We start from the raw sequence: 20,008 nt of genomic DNA on the forward strand, positions 1-20,008 counted from the left end.
GAAGATTAAATGGTTCACAATGGTTGTGCCATTGTCACAAAGAAATTGTGAGTTGGGTCAAGCTGAAGCAATGATGACCATGTCTAGTCTAGACTAGTGTCATCATTCATTTGTCTTAATGTAAAACATTCTAATAGCTGGGTCCCAATTCGTTTTTTCCAATGGATTCTCCTGTTGGGTATGCTAAATGACATACAAAACATTTGGGGAAAAATTACTTCTGGAAAGGCATCGTTTTCAAGATGGTGTCCATGGTGGCTGCAGTGAGCTTAATATGCCTATATAAACTGGGTTGGGATTTATGTATGTATGCATGTATGTATGTATGTATGCATGTATGTATGTATGTGTGCTGTATGTATAAAGTGCCTTACATCACCAGCCAAATCAGTCCAGTGACTGTCCATAATTTACTGTTCACAATAAGGATTATGTTACATTAACCACTTAACGGGAAAAAAAATATAGCCTATCTATATGACCTTGCAAGCTTGTTGTTGCTTGCTATTTCATTTTTTTTAAGCGTTTCTATTTATTTTGCCTATAACGTCCAAAATTGGGATGCCAGTGTTAAAAGGGTTAAACACAAGAATTGAGTTTTAAACATGGCTGGTTCCCATAGCCTCAAAGTTCATATTCTCACTGCAGTTGAGAGCTCTGGAAATCTCCTGGGAGTATGGAGACTAATGTCTTGAAAGTTTGAGTAGCATGCATTATATATACAAACCTTTATGGACATTCATTCAGGGTTGAAGGAAATGGCTTGCTCTAATGCATGACAGATAGAATTGTGCTGCATAGGTTACATAATAAGTAGACACCATGCAAGCATAAACTGTAGCTATGGGTAGGCTACCCAAACATAAAATGTGAATTGTAAAGCCCAAACGACACCAGTTGCAACTCCTTTCAACTCGCAACTAGTCCAACTCCTTGCAACAAAACAGTTTTAAGGTCAACCATACCAATGCAACTCCTTGCACAGTGCAACTGATATTGAGGATAACGGTAAAGTATAGTTGCAAGTTACGATGCATTGTGAGCTTGTAGCTTGGCTATTTTCGGTTAGTCAAAGTAACTACTGTATTAAAGCTGTAAAATAAATGTAGTGCAGTAAAAGGTACAATATTTGTCTCCGAAAAATAATCAAGTAAATCAAATGTACCTCAGGGTCCTACTTTACATTAACGACATGAATGCTGCCTGTAACTGCAAATTGTTCCTGTTTGCTGACAACTCAGCACTCCTGATCTCGGGGGAGGACAAAATGCAGGTTGAGGAGGCTCTCAGTTTGGAACTCACCAAAATCCAAACTTGGCTTAATTACGCTTACCGATAACAAACTCTCACTACATCTCAGAAAAACAGAATCCATTCTTTTTGGGAGCAAACATGCTCTCAGTAAAGTAAATGTAAATGATTTCAAGGTCAGAGGGATGACATAGTAACTCCAGCAAAGAAGAGATTACATTTCTTGACAACAGCTATGTGAAAGTATGGCAACCAGGGTAAACCAAAAAGTAAACCAAAGAACAAGATTTCTGGGCATAATTTCCTCGTTTGTCAACAAAAGTGCTCTCAAGATAGCTGCTTTGACTATGCTTGCACCTCTGGGTTCTGTCACTAAAGACCAAGCTACAAACCTACCAAAACAAACTAATTCGACTACTCCTCGCCCTCGGTCTGGGGCCCATGACCCATCTTTTTGCAACCTATTTTAATAGTCTAGGGTGGCTCCGGGAGTTAAGCAATTGAAATTGGGACAGACATTTAAAATTGTAAATGCAGCTTTGCCCTTTATGCCCTCTGTACCCTCCCTCGACTCCCACAGCCACAATACAAGAGGAAGCGAGAACAACGATCTGTGTCCTTTAAAACAGGCCTGAAAATCCAACTTTCAGCATGCCAAAGGGAGATGAAATGATTACCCCCCCCCCCCCCCCCTTTAGTCTAGTGACTAGTTGACTACCCCCACCTCCTTATAACCCCCTTCTTTGTTCCCCAACCTGTACATATTTTAGTTATTTTTACTTTTATGATGATTTGATTATTTTGATTAATTTGTTGTAATTTTTCATGTCATGATTATGAATTGAATACCCAGGACCTGAATGGAAACAATACCGCAAGGACTTTTTTCGATGATCCCTTTGGAAGTGTGTTGATTTCTGTTTGACTGTACCAGTACTGATTACATTTCTGCCAATAAAGTATTCAATCCCTCCCCAAACGAAAAATCGGTTTGAGGGAAAAGGAAGTTCTGGAAGATTGATGACTACAAAACAATACTACAACATGACATAGCGATATCATCCGCTCCCGACCGGTTCATGAACCCGAAATGGAATGGTGCCCAGGCTAGGTGAATTGAACTTGTGCCTGAGTAAATGTACACTATAGTGAGCTTTCTGAGTGAAAGGAAAACATTTTGAAACATTATGTGCCTGTTAAGTAGAACTTGCCTCTCCACAATTTTGCCTGGTTTATTTTTACAGTATAATAGCCTGGGAAACCCAGACGTTTTCTTTCTTCTAGGAAATAAAACGTCTGGGTTTCCGAGGCTATTATTACAGTACCACCACATACCCTGTTTTTCATTAACATGTCAACTAACTTACATTTTTAAAGTTGATACAAACTTGGTCAACTTTCTCCACAAAAAGCCCCAAATCCACATTTCCATGAAAGCTCAGATTCATATAGTTAATATTGAAACATGCAGACATTGCGTCAAGTCTGTAAAGAGTAGTTTACACGTTAAAATGTTTACTGAAATCTGAGTGAGGAAAAAATAGTTTTAGTAACAACACTTTGATAGAGGATGTTTAACCAAGAAGATTTTCAGTTTGAATTTGAACAACAGAAAGCTGTATAGGCTAGTTGTTTGCTGTTATGGATGTGATTGTCATTACATCATGGTGGCATAACAGTATTTCAGAGTCAGACCTCTGAACTATATAGCCTATGAGTATACGAAAACACATGCATGAGCAGGCCATGATATCATAGATATTTTAGTCATTTAAAGTTACTATACCAGGTGCTCAACCACAAGTTTTGGCCAGTCATATTGGGACAGCGCTAGAAACAAGTTAAACCACAAGCAGTGTACAGTAAGTGCACCACCTGGTGTTAATGCTTTGGTTAACAAGATGAACAGTGTGGCTTCCTCCCCTCTATGGTTCTCGTTCGCAAATCATCAGAACCTCTGAGTATAAAATCACTTCCCTCTGCTAATTTCTCTCACATGAATCACTCCATACAGGCATACACTGTGTGCAGTCATCCAGTAATGTGACAATATCTGTCTCAACAGCACTGTCCACATGGATGGTTCCATTGAAGGGTAATGGCGTTATGTTACATAAGTGTTTCAAAGTGTGACAGATGCCAATATGTAAGATTCCCAAATTCTGCAAAGTACACATGCTAATCATGGCATTTGAGTTTTATTTGACATTTCATTAATCAAAAACGATTACAGTTATGTAAAAGATTATATCGAATTACTCAATCTTGAGTGCCAAATGCAAAGCAAAAACAGATCAAATAAAGAATTGGTTATCTTCTGTATTCTGCTTAGCAAATAAAAGCAAAAAACATTCAATTGGTTGTGTTTGTTTTGGGGATAAACCTCTACCATCTAAATCTAAGACACTAAGGTGCCAGAGTATCAATGCCAACATACTGTATTACGATGTTGTGAGTCAGTCCTTCTGGAGCCTTCGTAATATGCAGAGGATTATTCAGAATTGTGAAAATGTCAAGACAGAATATAAAGAGTAAATGATTTACAGGTTGACAAATAATTATTTCCATACAATTACAATAATCTGTGGAAACTGTGAAATAAAGTAATAATGAAGTCTTTGCACTATTATCAAGTAACTATCTTCATTTTGCTCCCATAAAGTGAAACATTGACATGGCGTTTAAATTAAATCAAACTAAGATATTTTCCTGATAGGACACTTACTTTTTCCTTTAAACACGATACAAAGACACATTCTTACTTCCTTCAAGTATAGTTAACCTAAAAACGTCATTTTCTCTCCATAGCGTGCGTCCATTACAAACCTTTTCCAACATACAAAAACAAAGTACTTTCCAATAAAATATATAATCTCTCATACCAATTTCCATTGAAACTTGGGAATTACAGAACAATTGCAACTACAGGGCAGAGTTCTGGTAAATTGTCTAACTTTTGCAAAGGATTGTAGCCTGGATAGGTATTCTCTCTTCCTCTCTGTTTAACCTCACCTCTTCCTAGTGACCAGTGAGGGCCCAACACTTCAGGCAGCTTGTTGTTTCAGATGAACCCTATCCGCCATTTGTCTGGTGCTGTACAATGACACTCCGATACCCACTGTGGCCATCGTCATGGCGATGGGGTTGATAAGGCTGCTCTGTGGCTGTATCTGGACCTCACCTGAGACCTGTCTCTGGAAATGGGGGAAGACAAGCACAATAATAATAATAATAATGGCAATAATAATAATAATAACGGTAATAATACTAATATACTGTATGACAAATATTCCTGTAAGCTGACACCAGCTGAAAGGTAACCAGAACAATAGGCCCCTCAGAACTCTGGGCTCCATTTTAATAATATTTTATATTTACATTCATTTTATAATGGGGAGACAAATACCGGTAGATATATTTCTACAATTGCTACGAATTGCTACAAAGTCTGTGGATGGATAGCCAGTCAGTTTGGACATAAACAAGAGGTTGAAGGGAAAATGTAGGTCTGATAACGATGTACCGTGCATGTTCAAATCATACTTTAGTCATCATTTCAGAACACATATACTCTCAGTGGCCACATTATTGGGTATACGCCAAAGTCACATCATGGCATGCGTCACATGCATTCTCTTGTTTAGCAGAACTGAATAGTCTGCGTATTACTAACTGCTGGGTTACAGTCACATGAGTCACTGTTTGTGGGAACAGTTTTGTTCACAGAATGTTTATTTTACATAATTTAATTTACTATAGCCTACAGTAAAACTACTGTGTTCAATTTAGGGTATTAACCCATGTCAAAACCTGCCTTAGTGTTGTTGGGAGTTAGTATTACGTTTATCACATAAATCATGAGGTTTGAGGTTATATATAATGTAATCTCCTGACAGCAGGTAGATGAAATATTAATTGCCATGTTTATGAGCTCTGCTCCTTCACAGCAGCATTACAGCATTTTTGAGTGGTGCAGCTACTCAAATACGTAGGATGATCCGGTATATATAAAACGCTGTCATTTCTGTTATTTCTCAACTGTTTCAGACGTGGGGCGGCTCGTCAGAACTGGACCAGCACCCTGGGTGCGTTCCTTTGGGTGTGGAAGTTCCAGTGAAAATGTCAAGACAGAATATAAAGAGTAAATGATTTACATTTACCCCCCCCCCCCCCCCCCCCAGGGACCCCAACATGGAGTTGCTTATAATCCATCAATTTCAGATAAATAATTGAGATTGATGTATGTCAGCTTGGTGTTTTATGTTTTATTATTATAAAACTATTATTTGCCGTGACACTAACCTGGAGAAGACGGAAGTAACCAGGGGTCAATCTTCCCAGTCTGATAATCATGTCTGCTGCAGGAGATCCGCACATGAACTCACAGTCCGACTCCACCTGCACGGGAACCATTTTTCTTGTCATTATAGGATTCAGCACAACTATTCTCAATCTAAAGCCAGTGTGAAATATAGCTACAAATGATGCATTAAGAGAATTTGCTCAGCAATTAAGACAAAACTTATTCACTTCTTATGTACTACATTGTCCATGGAGAGCCAAGTGAACCCACTTCTACAGAAAACTTTCTTCACAAATGACAAATAAAATAGCATTAAAATTCTGTTACTATGCACTTCTGCCATTCTCAACAATCACTTAAAGAAATATGACTCCAGTGACTATACATTTTAGTGTATAATTTTTTTTCATTCATCCAACACCATGGAATTGAATGGACTACCTTTAATAAAGAAAGCACAAACTCCTTTTACAAAAGTTGACAAGTTGTAAACCATGGGAAAGAGAAAGCATGCTGGCTCCATCCTTACCTTCATCAACCCCTGCAGCGCACTACGTTCCCAGACAGACACCATGCGTTAGCCCTGAACAAACAGTGAAAGCCTGTTGTACTGAGCAAGAGCCGGTATATCCCACTCCCAGGTCCTTTGTACAGTGCATACACCCCAGTCCCATCCAATGGGACAGACAGACATGAACACTCACAGTAAAAGCCCTGGGGCTGTCCAGTCAGCAAATGGGAAGAGAGGAGAGAAAGAGGAAGACATGCTTCTGTGCATAATGTTGCATGCATGATGGAATATGTGTGTTACTGTGCTGCAGTAGCTTATGTAATGTTAGTTAAACATAAGGCATTTCTATTCCTGTGATGTCATTGGTAGCTACTGAATTAACCACTTTATATGGCTCAGTTGTAGAGATTTACTATTGCACTGCACCATCACGAGCAGAAAAAGAAATGTTAGTAATTTATATGTTTCTAAAGTTCTTCCTATTTTTTCCTTAATTTTTCTGTTTTATACCATCCATGAGCCTACTTGCTCTAACCTGCAGCAGACATACTGTAGAGGCGAGCCTGCAGTGGTCACAAAGGGTAGTTCACCCCAATGGGGGAGGGTAGACAACAAGATGCTGATTGTGCAAATTCTGACCTCATCTCTGCATCTGTTCACCCAGTAAATTACATCACCACACAATATTTACAATTGCTGACAATGAACTGACAATGAACTTGAAAACATTCACATACAGTTTAATAATCGCAATATTATATATCTGCATCTTTTGTCTTCAATATAAAATGACCAAAACGTTACCACCATCATGCGAATACCGTAACCAAACAACCAAAACAAAAACAATGAATATAATCTTTTTCATGTAACTCGTAACCTAGTGTGAATACTAATGAATTTACAGCATGAAGACAGACATACCGCAAACTAAAAACTAAAGACAACAAAATAAAAAGGTGTGTTTACACTCCACTACATCCCTGATATTTATATGATTATTAATATTTACATTCAGTTTTATGCTAATACAAACTTACTGTAAGTGATTGGAAGAATGTTTATTGCATTTTCAATGTATCTAATAGTTGGGTGTGAGCGCGCGCGTGTGCGTGCGTGTGTGTGTGTGCGTGTGTGCGTGTGTGCGTGTGCGTGTGTGCGTGTGCGCGCGCGTGTGTACACATAATTGATTATTTATTTGACTGAGACAGTGCTGAAGTAGTCAGGGTCCTGTGTTAAAGAGGAGACATTGTCCTGTGCTTGCCCATGGATTGGCACTTTTTCCAGGGTCAACTCAGTGCCGACAAGGGTCCCCCCACTCAGAGGAGCACTGCTGTTGTTTAAGTTCATTACTCGGCCACAAAAATTCTGAAAAAGCATGGACGCACACGCACAGTATGAGAAGGTGCATATTTAGCTATTCATGATGTACAGTACATTCATGTGGATTCTAGTATGATCAATGTTAAATTAAATAGTTGTAAGCCTGATAGTGCACAGATTTATTGTGTTTAGTCTTTGTTGTGTTACCTCAGTAGGATGAAACACGGCATCCTTGTGCTTTGGTTTGGGTCTAGTGGCTTCAACATATTTTTCCCTTTGAGATTTCACTTCCTGGGGACAAAAGGCTTGATATAATTAAAGATGGAGTGCCATGATTTTTTCCACCCTAAAACACATCAGGTCTTATTGTTATAAGGAGGAATAATCTTTTCAAACAGTATCGTTTTTATGGGGGCACCCCCACCTGTACTGTAGTTGTATGACAAAGGGGGAGGGGTTAGGGGAGAGGCTGATAGTGTGATGTCACTATATTACTGTTTTTTGGCACGTTTGACTGTCAAGGGTTCAGCCTCTAGGAAGAAACCCTAAGGGAAGACTTCATTGCACATAAAAAGGACTCCAGGGTGTCTATAAGTACTGTCACTGTCATAGACACAAAATACAAAAGTGGCACTCCATCTTTAAACTATAACCTCGGCTCTAACTACACTGAAGCACCTAATTGAACCTTTGCGAGAACAGTTAAGTGATGTGTTTAATTGGATCGATGTGATACAAACCTTTAGTATATTGTAATCCGATGTCTTGGACACGAAATGGTCCCAGGACTTAGCCATGAGCTCCTGTTGCTTCCAGTGAGACTTTATCTGTGTGATACAATTTACAATTTACAATTTAGGCATTTAGCAGACGCTCTTAATCCAGAGCGACTTACATTAAGCAAGAACAAAAGCATGGGAATACATCACATAAAGACATTTATCATGAAACATGATACAAACACAGACATTATTAGGACTAATAAATAAGTCAGGTTCCCATTTCTTAAAATCCTATACCTTTGCAGTTTTTGTAACAAAACACGTTTGCATGTTTATATTCCCATGTTCACCTCTAAAAGGGTATTTGCTGTGATGACATACATAAATGTAACAGTTAGAGTACAGAAAGTCCACAGAATTATAGAAAATTAAGTGACTACTTAAAATAGTCACTTCATTTTCTATGGACTTGGACACTCCCATATGGTGCATGTTCATGTTCAAGTCCCTTTTATTAATTAAAGCAAACGTAATTGCACGCACATCGACAGGGTGACTGCCCCATGTGGGTGCTAGGCCAAATAAACTATATTTTTTCTTATTGTCTTTATGATAGTACAGTAGTAGGAAACGGGGAGAGAGAGAGAGATGGGGAGTGACACGCAGCAAAGGCCTTCGGGATCGAGACTCGAACATGCAAAATAATTTGCCAAAATATTTTGCCAAATAATTTGCCAAAATTATTTGCCAAAATATTTGACAAAATTATTTGCCAGACCACTACGCCAGCTGTCCGGGCCAAAGGATCACTTTATTGATCCTCACAGGATCTTCATCAGGTCAGTATAAAAATGCACGTTTCAATCATTTTTAACCCTTGAATTGAAACCCAGAATTGTGTACCACCCTCACTGTGTGCCACCCCCACAAACAGCAGGTGAGACTCATTACCCTTGAGGAACTGGGATTTTGACATGTCAAAATATACTACAATGTACAAACATACACAATTACAGAATACACAATGCAATTGTATAAAAAAAACATTTATAAAAACCAGATTATTGGCCTATTTAAGTTGTCACCTGACTGCAACATTTTCTGTAACTCTACTCAATACCATTATTCAAGTTCCTTTTATTGTCATTCATAACTTTACTTCAGGGATGCACAACAGAACCAAATTTGGTTGTAACTTGTAATGACTCCGTTAACACCACAGCTTTGTATGTATGCTCTAATGGATTTGTATGCCTCTGCTGCAGACAGCCGTGGCGGCCTGGCCTGAGGCATGTTACGCCCTACCTTGATGGCGGACAAAAAAAAAGAATCATTGCACCTTGGAATTCTCCCTGGGATTGACCAGATGAGCAATACCATTGTATTTTAGCCTTGCAGTTACATAGTAAAACCGACTCATCAGTGTGCAACTGAACATCTCTCATGCTCACTCACCTCTGTGTACATGGTGTTCTCCTCACTGATGTCCTCCTTCTGTTGGTGCTGCATGATGCGGCCCTGCTCTGCAGCCACCCTGCGGGCTGTGTCCTCTGTGATCTTAGAGATGGTGTCGAGGGCCTCCTCATCAGGGGTGACCGGTCTCACACCTTCCAGGGCCAATTCCCTGCCAATTTCGTCCCACACCTCTCCAACCTAATATTGTCACAGCGTTAGATTTCGGTTCAGGCCCATTTTCACAGGTTTAATGTTTGCCTTTAGTTCAATGTTTGTTTTGTAAACGCCATTGACAATGAAGGGGACATTTATATCATCATAATGTGCCATTTATGTCATATTGTCTCTTTATTGTTAATGGCGTTTAATGTTTGTGTTGGCACCGTTTGTTTTACATCACCATTACATCACCTAATCAACATGAGTTAGACTTTAATATATTAGCACCCCTCACTTCACACTGGTGTGATTTTTATTTATTCATTCAGCAATGGTTGTTGTGTTGTCTGAAATGAAAATAGATAATTTTACAAGGATGATGATGATGATGTAACTAATTGTTTGGTTGTATGTAAACCCTAACTAAATGGGGAAGTCAATTTGGTTCCACTTGTACACTCTCAGGTACTTAGTTAATTACTTAACTGTGCACATTATACGTATTACAATCAAACATGTGATATTTTTATATGACATTTACCGGTATTCTAACCACCCATCCAAAAATATGAATCATACAAATGCATGCCTGCATCATTGTTCACAGGGTTATAGTAACACATGTACAGTAGCCTATCTACCTTAAAGTCCAGATATCGGTTGACGATACAAAGAGTGACGTAATCCTTTGTTGACAATCCCGGAAGGTCTTGAAAACCTGATTGTATTAGAAATGAAGATATGGCAAGATAATGAAGCATTGACTTGCAACAATAATTAGCCCATCATATCTAACTTGTAAAATTAGATATGATGTGTCAATCTAATTATGCACCATAAAGTGTATAAAATGTATCAGTTTCGTAAATCAGTCAATTTGTGAGATTGTCTGTGAACACTGGTTCACAGACAAACACTGGTTATCAACATGGGGTCCAGTGATGCCTCATTAGGCTATGGTAAGATACAGATGAACCCATTATGACCCGAGGACGATTCTACAAATGGCTGCGTACTGCCCCTCTGAAAATGTAGCCTGGGCAGCATTCCATTTCGTGTTTATGATCCGGTTCGGGAGCGGATAGTAACTTTCGTCATGTTGTAGTCAATGATTTGTAGTCATCTGTCAGGAAACCACAAGGCAGAATCAGTACTATGAATGGGTACTTCTTATTCCGCCTTGTGGTTTCCTGCCTGATGACTACAAATCAGTGACTACAACATGACGTACATTACCATCCCCTCCAGACATTTTGGAACACAGACCAGGCTTTCCTCCGAGGTGGAAAGCCTGGTGACGCGAGGATACTGAAAATGTATTGTGCCAGGCAGGGAGCCCCAGAAGAGAAGACTTTCGATATTTTTAAAAAATGTTCAAAAGTAGCAATGTAATCCAGCAATGCAATCCACGTAACGAGAACCGTTCGCCCCACCGACTTCAAATTCAACACACACGGTCCACACCCCCACAGGGAGTGCAGTGCCGAGATCGAGTCCGTCTGACCCACGGTTGTCCAGAAGCGCCACAAAAGGCCTCTGCAAGGGCTCTGGACAGGGCCTCTCAATAATATGGAGCTGGCCTATTCTGAAATCACAACACTCAATATTTGGGCATGCCTGACACAGAACTCCATATATAGGAATAAAGGACACAGAGAGACGGATACAGAAATGTCCATATATGGGCATAAAAGGGACACAGACAGATGGGTGGAATGGGTAATGCATTATAGCCGGATGGGGCATGAATCTCCAACTTCCATTGTTACCGACTCAGTGCTTTACAGCCGGTCCACACACACACACACACACACACACACACACACACACACACACACACACACACACACACACACACACACACACACACACACACACACACACACACACACACACACACACACACACACACACACACACACACACACACACACACACACACACACACACACACACACACACACACACACACACACACACACACACACACACACACACACACACACACACACACACACAATATAAAAATACAAAAGAAAAAATACCACAAATCTTTTAACATGATAGATTTTAGTGCTGGGGGGTACCTTGCAATATCCTCACGACCCAGTGGGCCTCGGACAACAGGTTTAGAATCACTGAATTATACATTACCTAGTTTACAGAAGATGGAGTAGATCTTGGAGCGCTGGTTCTCTGAAACATCCATGACTGCTGCACTGCATCTGGTGCCAGGGTAGGACACCTGTTCTGCCTCCTCTTGGTAAGAACTTAGGATTGGCTTCTTGGGATCTGATCATAAAATACGGAAATGAGAAAAACAGAAAACAAAACATATAGCTCCATCAAACTTGGTTTAAAAGAGGCATCTAAAGTGTTGATTAGGGCATTAGGCTACACAGTATACCAGTAAAACGCCCTGAGGTCGCATGCACTCATCCGCCTGTGTGACGGCAGACTGCTGGGTGAGCGCTGGAGCTTTGGCATGGGGGGGTCAGGTCAACATATGGAATGAATTCTGTTCTTGCCATATGGCCATATGGAGCGTGTCTTGAGTGTACAGGGTTTTATGAGGTCAGCTCAACAAGAGTTGCTGACCGGCTCCATATATGCAGCTCTAGGATGATCCAGTCTTCTCCATGTATGGTTATCCAGGGTTAGATGAGGTCAGTGTCGTGATCTTCATATACAGTATGGAGATGGTCATATAATGGTGGCGGGACGTGTCACAAGGTGTCATGAGGCGTGACCATATATGGAGGCATTAAGGGTCTCCATGATGTCACTTGATGTCACGAGGTCAGATGGTGTGACGGACGCGAGACACAGGATTTCATAGTAAATGCGACCTTCGGTCTCAATTAACAAAAAACAAGTGAAAATGGAAGTGATGACACAAACAAGTGAGAAGACAAAATTAGAACTGGAACACTTTAGATAGCAAGATTAATATCATAATATATAGAGCTTTAACCTTTTAACAAAAAAACATATCAAATATCACTTACTCTACCTTTAAATGAGTGAGCATGTAGTAGTTTAGTGTATTGGTCATCGTGGCCCTCTGGTTGCGGGACAGTAGTCTAACCTTCAGGCACACGTAATAAAAATAATCTAAATCAGATCAAACAAAGCTGTTAACCAGCCATGGACTGACCTGTGATCCGTCCATGTGCATCTCTGCTGACCCTGAGCTCCGCCTCCTCCTCCCTCCAGAGATGTAACAAGAGGTGTGGTGCTGTCTGGCCCTTGTCACCCCTCCAGCTCCGTATGTGAGAGAGAGTGTTGGGGTTATCACTGAGTTCTAGAAGGGTTGCCAGCACAACACTGTGCACGCTCCTGGGGCTCGACTGAAAGAGACATTACAAATTGGAATCTCTGGAACGGCATCAAAGGCCTCGTGGACATTGTCTCATTTGTCTGACGTCTCTATAGTATCAAAGCCTGACCCCAACACAACAGCTAGTCTGTAGGCTGGTCCAGCAATTTGAAGAAAAATACTCACGTGGAGTAAGTCCAGCAAGAGAAATGCCCCTTCTTTGGCCAAAAAGTAATCTTCTGTCGTGTAGCAGCCCACGATACAGGACCTGATAATATGATACAGAACACAAATTACACATTATCCACAATGGAAACTCGAAAAAGTGCCCCTTGGGACACCTGTCTCCACCAGGATAAGAGCGCTGTTGCGTTCATGATTTGCAGCGCTTCGTACAAAACGAAAAAGTGCACAAACCAATATTTATTTACAACTTAATATGAATCAAAAAAACAATAATACAGTACTAAGGTGGAGTGTGTTAATCAGTAGATCAGTAGTGTAAGTGAGTGGATGTGTGGTACTGGGTGTAGTCACGTGTGGGGTGTTGAATGGTGCAAACAGATGCTGCTGCTCTCATGGAAGGAGAGAGAATCCGAGTGTGGCCACACCCAGCCTCTTATAGTGCACCCTGGGAACACTGGCCAGCTGCTCCCAGTGCACCCGATTGGCAACTCGGCAGGACCTGTGGGAAGCACAAGACTAGGCTTACCTAACAAACCACACAGGCCCTAGTAGACCAACTACAGGGGCTGTGACAGCAGTTATAGGTAAAACACGAATTGGCCAGTTATAGCGCCACCATGAGGCTGAGTGGGAATGTGCATGCCAGATATAATCACATGATGTATTCATGTTTTGCTGCATTTTGTTCAAAATGGAGCACTCCTGCGAACTTTGGAAGCCAATGTTAGCTAATCAGGGTGGAGTATGATTGGCCGTTTCGTTTAATGGATAGAGAGACTCTGTACCAATTTGGGTGATGTTTGGACAAAATCTGTAGTACTGTCAAAAAATGTGTTTTGCAAAAATCGGCCTCCTGGTGGCACTATAAGAGGCCCATGTGAAGAATTTGCAGCAGAGGTTCAACTCTGAGTGTGTGCAGACTGCATAGTTTCGCTGGGATCAAGCCAACGGTGCCAGAGATTAGCTGTCCACAGACGGACGGACACACGGACGGAGTGCAAAATACTCTCCCCATGCCTTCGGCCCGGTGGAGACAACGTCCCACGTCCCAAGTCCCTAGGACTTTTTGTGTTATCCTTTTAGCCCAAATGTATGACTGTATCCGGTGCTCTTTGCATGTCTGTCTAACAAAGACAATCAATCAAAAATGTCATGTGAAATTTTAATGGTACAGAAACTATTTTCTGCCCGTTTGCTATAAAGTCATATGACTTTATTGTGTCCTGAGTCCTGGGGGACCTATAATGTTGATTGTTAATTAATATGGGACTTTACTTCATGAATTGATTTATCGAAGGACTGTGATAGATGAACTGACCAGACACAGTCCACTGTGGAGAGGAGGAGCTTGTTGTGTCCCAAACCACTGTAGAACTTCGCAGGGTTTATCTTCAAGAAATGCACTGCCATCTCAACTCCTTCCGTGCCAAACAGTTCCTAAAGCATAACAAAATATTAGCAGTTAGCACAAAGGGATCTCCAATGATTAGGTTTGGGTTTCTAATGAAGTTTTATTTTGAAAAAGGTTTTAGATTCAAAATAATAATATGAATTTTCCCAGTTCATGTTCTGAGCGCTACCTTTCTGTGCAGGTCATTCTCACACAATGCTGAAAGGATTAGCTGAATATCGACTTTGATCTCCATAGTCACAATGTCTTCATCATGGCTGCTTTCCATTTGCATCAAAATCCCTACAAAAAATAAAAACATGATTAATTGATTAATTAATAAAAAATAAAGAAAGAAATGTAGCCTGGTATAAAAAAATTGATTTTGGTGTGGAGGTCTTCAGCAACAAACTAATGTCAATAAAGATTCTGATTTGAACACATACATTTATAATAGTTTAATCATGGAGGATCTCCCACTCATTACCTAGAAGCTGGCTGATGGTCCCTTGATCACAAAGGTCCTGGTTGACAGTATCATTTCCCAGGGAAGTCATGGACCTCAACACCCTGATACAGTAGCACATCTGAGCCTTCTTACTACCCTTCTCTCCAGTGCTGTGGAAACCAGGACTCTGGCCAAAGGAAGTATCTACACACCAAACAGAGCACAGAGATGATGAACTGATGGAAACATGTTGGTAGCCTTTGACAGTGGGTTATTTGTGTCTCACATAAACTTTAGAGTGAATTCAACAAACAGGGGAGAGTTATTTGGAAGGAATTCATAAACTAAAACTATCATTTAGTGTAAATTAATTTACCACCAAACCTGCATCAAAAACCAGAAGGTTTTTAGTTGATCTGCTATTCAAGAACAACTCACATAAGGTGAACAGCTAGGGATTCAGTGTATTGCTCAAAGGCACATGTTAATTGATGGACGCATTGGCTTTTGTAGGGATCAAACCGCCAAACTTTCAGGTAGTGTGCCTAACAGCTGGGTCACCCTACCAAGATATATCCTCTATTCTCCTTCATCCCCACCTTGTTCAGTGCACCACTCTAGCAGTAGCAGGAGGCAGTTGTTGCCCTTTAAGTTGATGTAGTCCTCCAACATGGGTGGTGCTACAGTGGCCAGTGTGGCCAGGCCCTGGAGCAGCAGCTCCTCCTGCTGTGTGGAAGACCAGTGGCTCACGGACGGCTGGCCTGACGAGGAGATGGGAGGCTTCACCAGAGTTATCAGAGCCAGCATTACACGGCCTTCTTTAAAGAGCTGAGAAACACAGAGGAAAGCCAGAGATACACAAGTTGAGAGTGACAAACAAATAACTACTGAATATCAAAACCACAAACATGACACACTGTGTAGCACACACCGACAGTTCTGTTGGTCTTGTGCATTGTGTCTTTTTTTTAATCCAGCCTCACTGAAATGTATAAGGTAAAACTGTAGACAGTGTCTATTTTGTTTCTATAAGTCAGAAACTGGAAATGATGCCAAATGTCAGAAAAATAAACAGAAAACACATTGTTCCTACTTTTGGCTCCTATTGCCTATTGGTCCACAACTATCCCATTGATTCAAACAATAGCATGTCATTGTTACAGTCTGAAAGCTCCAACTGACCTGCAGAGCAGATGTGTCCTTTGACAAGATAACCACCAGGTTTAACAATAATTTCTTCATCTCAAAATCTTCATTGTTATAGGTCAACTTCAGGTTGCGGACCAAAGGGTTGTGACTTTTGACTGAAGAAACAAGATAAATGAAGCTATTTTTATTCATTAGCCCACTGAAAGCGGTATTTATTTGAAATAAATTGAATTGCATACTGAAAAAATAACAACAAGGTAGCCTCACTCTCTGGAAATGTGACAAAAAGCATGAGCTGCTTGGCAAATAAACTCTCCTGAAATAGAGTCAAGTATAGAACAAAAGATGTAAGCGCAAAACAACAACATTAAATTACTGAATATAGTTATAAATTGCCTGGAATCCAGACAGAGGCACTCGTTCAGCGTTTCTTTTTTTTCCACTTAAGTCAGTGAACGGACTGCAAATCAGTCTGGATTCCATGGCTAGTTAATGAGCACAATAAGCTACACAGTTTTTGCTCAGGTTATGTGATTGGCTTATCAATGCAATCATTATTAATGTGCTCTACTTACAATGAGTGGGCATTTGGGATTTGCAGCTACAAGTGTTGTGATCACGAGCAGGTCATTTCTGAGTTGGAGATCATGATGTTGCGAACCATTCAGCAACAGATGAAAAAATGCTTCTTTTAAAGCCCTGTGATATAAATAAAATAACGACAATACAAAAATACAGACTAAACTGAATGAAATTAGCTCTGATCCATGAGAGTGAAATAATTTAAACGAAATGGACATCACCCATTCCCTTAACCTGTACAAATTTAAGTGTACACATACACCATGCAGTCAATGTTGCTTAGTTGAGAAGTGACCTCTTCCTTGCAGCCTCTTTCTAGCAAGTTCCACAGGATTTCTGTGGAGCGAAACAGGATTTGGCCGGACGGGTCGGGCTCATTCATATGTAGACATATTGTCTCCGCTCCCTGTGCATTCAGTATTAATGCACAGTTTATATCTAGAGTGGAAAATAAAACATGATTAAAGAGGTGTGATTAAAGCAACCCATTGACCCAATGACATTGACAAAATTAAGGACACTTAAAGTCACTTTTGATTGTTCCTCCAGATTTTTTCTTAGGTAGTAAAATGCTTAATGCACTTGACAGCCGACTACTTAATCTAATGAAGGAGGGTAATCTCTGTTGGATTGACATGAGTGATGGACTCCAACCGGCCTTTAACTCCCCGACCACTTGTAGAAGAATAACAGCAGTTTTTCACCTGAGGAGCTGGAGAGGATCTGAAGTGTTTGCAGGACCTGAAGTTTCACCTCAGGCTGGTCTTCTAGTAAAGCCATGGAGAGGACCATGGTCTCAGCCAACCCACTCTGCTCCAGCAGCTGGAGCTTGTAGCCAGCATTGGTGGGTTGGATTCCTAAAGAAGTATACGGTAGTTAATAATAGCATCAATCCTATATGTGAGATAGTACAGTAAATTTGAAAGAAAGAAAGAAAGAAAGAAAGAAAGAAAGAAAGAAAGAAAGAAAGAAAATAACCACAACACCAAAAGAGCAAAGAGAGGGTCTCACTCATTGACAGTCTAGAGATTGGGTTAGATGTGACAGATGTGACCATTGGCTTTGAGGGACAAGTTGGACAACCCATACCATCCAACAGCAGCTGTTTGGAAGCCACTGAAGTGTAGAATGATTTGACAGAGTCACAGATCTGGTGTCTCACTTCAGCATTTGAAATTCTCATCAAACACCCTGCAAAGTGAGAATACAAATGTGTCTGTCTTGATTTGGCCTTAAAATAATACGTGTAAACACCTGCTCTAAAGAAACTGCTATAACGGCTAGTACATATACCCATGTAGGAGAGGAATTCTTTGACATCACATGCATAAATCAACTCATCAGATGTCTTCTCCTTTAGGAAAGGAAGCCTATAGAAGTAGAGGAGCACTTCAATATGAGGCTACTTATATTGATTGAGATTTGAATTTGTATGTATGACTTTTGATTGAGACGCTTACCTGGTAATTTTGAGTGAATCACACAACACTGAGACATATTCAGGGTGGTCTTTCACTCTCTCAGCACAAATATTCAGAATCTTGGTCATGCAAACCAGCTCTCTCAAAAGCTTGACAGTTGATTCAAGAAACTATAACACTGAGTGAAAGCTTGCAAAGCACATTAAAAGCCTGAGTTATAATTTGTCGTGTGCCATGTCACACACTGAAAATAGCCAATCTACAAGATACAAATTGGCACACAACACCGCACAACTAATGTAAATCATCCATAACCCTACAGACACATGCATCATGACAGAGACAGGGCGATATGAGTCACCACAACACTGTTATTTTCAGAGTGAGGAAAATGCTGACAAAAAGCAATGCAATTTGTAAATTGGAACCTTGAGGATTATGTGCAAGTCCCTGTGGACAGCAAATCTATTAAAGGAAAATGAAACCCTATGCCGGTTTGTCGCTTATTTTATTGTACAGATTAAAAACAGCAGAGGAGCAAAAACACGACAGGCGTGTAAGCAACGCAGCTGCAGCTAATGAAATGAATAATGGGTATGATAAATGTTGGTGTCCCCAGAGCCATGGGTGTGCCAATTTGCAAGCCTAGACAGTGGTCAACAGTATTGTCATCATTGCTTGCATTGGCACACCTAAATATAACACAAATTCATTATCAGTGATGTATTCACATGTTTTACTTAAGTAAAAGTATCAATATACGGTAAAGTAGAAATGTCCATGTGTGTACTCTGCATTCAACTATAAATCAGTAAAGGGTTTCTTGTACCCCCCTTTAACATCACTCTGTCTGAGAGGACAAAAGTGAAGAAAATGTTCAGAATTAGCACAAATAGTAAGGATACAAATCCATTCTGGCATCTCTTCAACAGTTTCCTCAGTAGAAAAATGTGCCTCTCCTTCAGGGTAACCTTTAACAAAAGAACAATTGATTAATTAATTCATGTATTATTATTATTATTATTATTATGAAACCAATAACAGAGAAAGGGAAAAGACATCCATCCAAACAATTAAAAATGTATTTTATTTTATATAATGTAAAACCCGGAATTCAAACTCAGGTCTCCCGCGTCAAAGTCTCATATCTTTCTAACCAGTAGACCAAAGAAGGGATATCCCTTTAGACTTTTAGGATCATCAGGGTGAGGCTCTGAGCCACTACTATGCGCACGCACGCGCACACACAACACACATAACGTAAAATGTAGAACCCATCAAACAAGCAAGGAAATGATAGATAGGAAATTATGTCTTCACTTACTGTCAAGGGATCCTCCAGGAGATTAATCACCTTATTGAGATCAAGGCTTTTAGTTATGACCTGCAGAAATGTAATGTATAGAATAATTAAATTCAATCAATTAGCAGCAAACAAGACACTCATCAAATAAAAAGATACATTTGTAATGCAGTAATAGAACACACATATTCCAAACAAGAAAGCAGAATAAGAAAGTGTTTACCCCATGAATATACCGCTCCTTGTTTATTCCTGTTTGTCTGATCACCGGGATTTCAGGTTTTCTTCTTTGAGCAACTTTGCTTGAATCCATTTGCAGCTGACAAGAAACTTTTAGCTTATGACACTCTTAGGTAAAGCATAGCGAGAACATTTGGAGCCTTTTTAAAACAATGTGTGGTTTCTGCGTCTTCTACAGCTGCCTTCAGTTTGCGTTAGAATTATACAGATATGATGATATTGACCTTTATAGAGTATAGTGGTCTT

The 20,008-nt window shown here is 40.2% G+C and overlaps 2 protein-coding genes across 2 annotated transcripts; both read right to left on the minus strand.

Moving 5' to 3' along the window:
- Positions 1 to 4,289: 4,289 nt before the first annotated feature.
- On the minus strand, positions 4,290 to 6,211 carry LOC308331912 (putative transmembrane protein ZNF593OS). The gene is made up of 3 exons (XM_080787453.1): positions 6,084 to 6,211; positions 5,554 to 5,649; positions 4,290 to 4,445 (listed from the first exon to the last, which is right to left on the minus strand). The coding sequence occupies exons 1-3, from the start codon at positions 6,126 to 6,128 to the stop codon at positions 4,296 to 4,298; spliced, it is 291 nt and encodes a 96-aa protein (XP_080643579.1). The 5' UTR covers positions 6,129 to 6,211; the 3' UTR covers positions 4,290 to 4,295.
- A 1,048-nt stretch (positions 6,212 to 7,259) lies between these two features.
- Positions 7,260 to 19,835, minus strand: cfap69 (cilia and flagella associated protein 69; the record flags this gene model as incomplete). Its single annotated transcript, XM_080787113.1, has 23 exons — positions 7,260 to 7,433; positions 7,596 to 7,679; positions 8,129 to 8,215; positions 9,566 to 9,763; positions 10,366 to 10,442; positions 11,879 to 12,016; positions 12,882 to 13,074; positions 13,230 to 13,311; positions 14,548 to 14,666; positions 14,810 to 14,922; positions 15,107 to 15,271; positions 15,667 to 15,895; positions 16,250 to 16,371; positions 16,484 to 16,532; positions 16,792 to 16,915; positions 17,059 to 17,236; positions 17,503 to 17,655; positions 17,888 to 17,989; positions 18,092 to 18,168; positions 18,259 to 18,368; positions 19,125 to 19,190; positions 19,544 to 19,603; positions 19,746 to 19,835. 23 exons carry the CDS (start codon positions 19,833 to 19,835, stop codon positions 7,260 to 7,262), a joined length of 2,790 nt encoding a protein of 929 aa, XP_080643239.1.
- Positions 19,836 to 20,008: the final 173 nt, after the last annotated feature.

Source organism: Protomyctophum bolini (genome assembly GCF_963924005.1).
Source record: "Protomyctophum bolini genome assembly, chromosome: 17".
In the NCBI taxonomy this organism is placed as follows: domain Eukaryota; kingdom Metazoa; phylum Chordata; class Actinopteri; order Myctophiformes; family Myctophidae; genus Protomyctophum; species Protomyctophum bolini.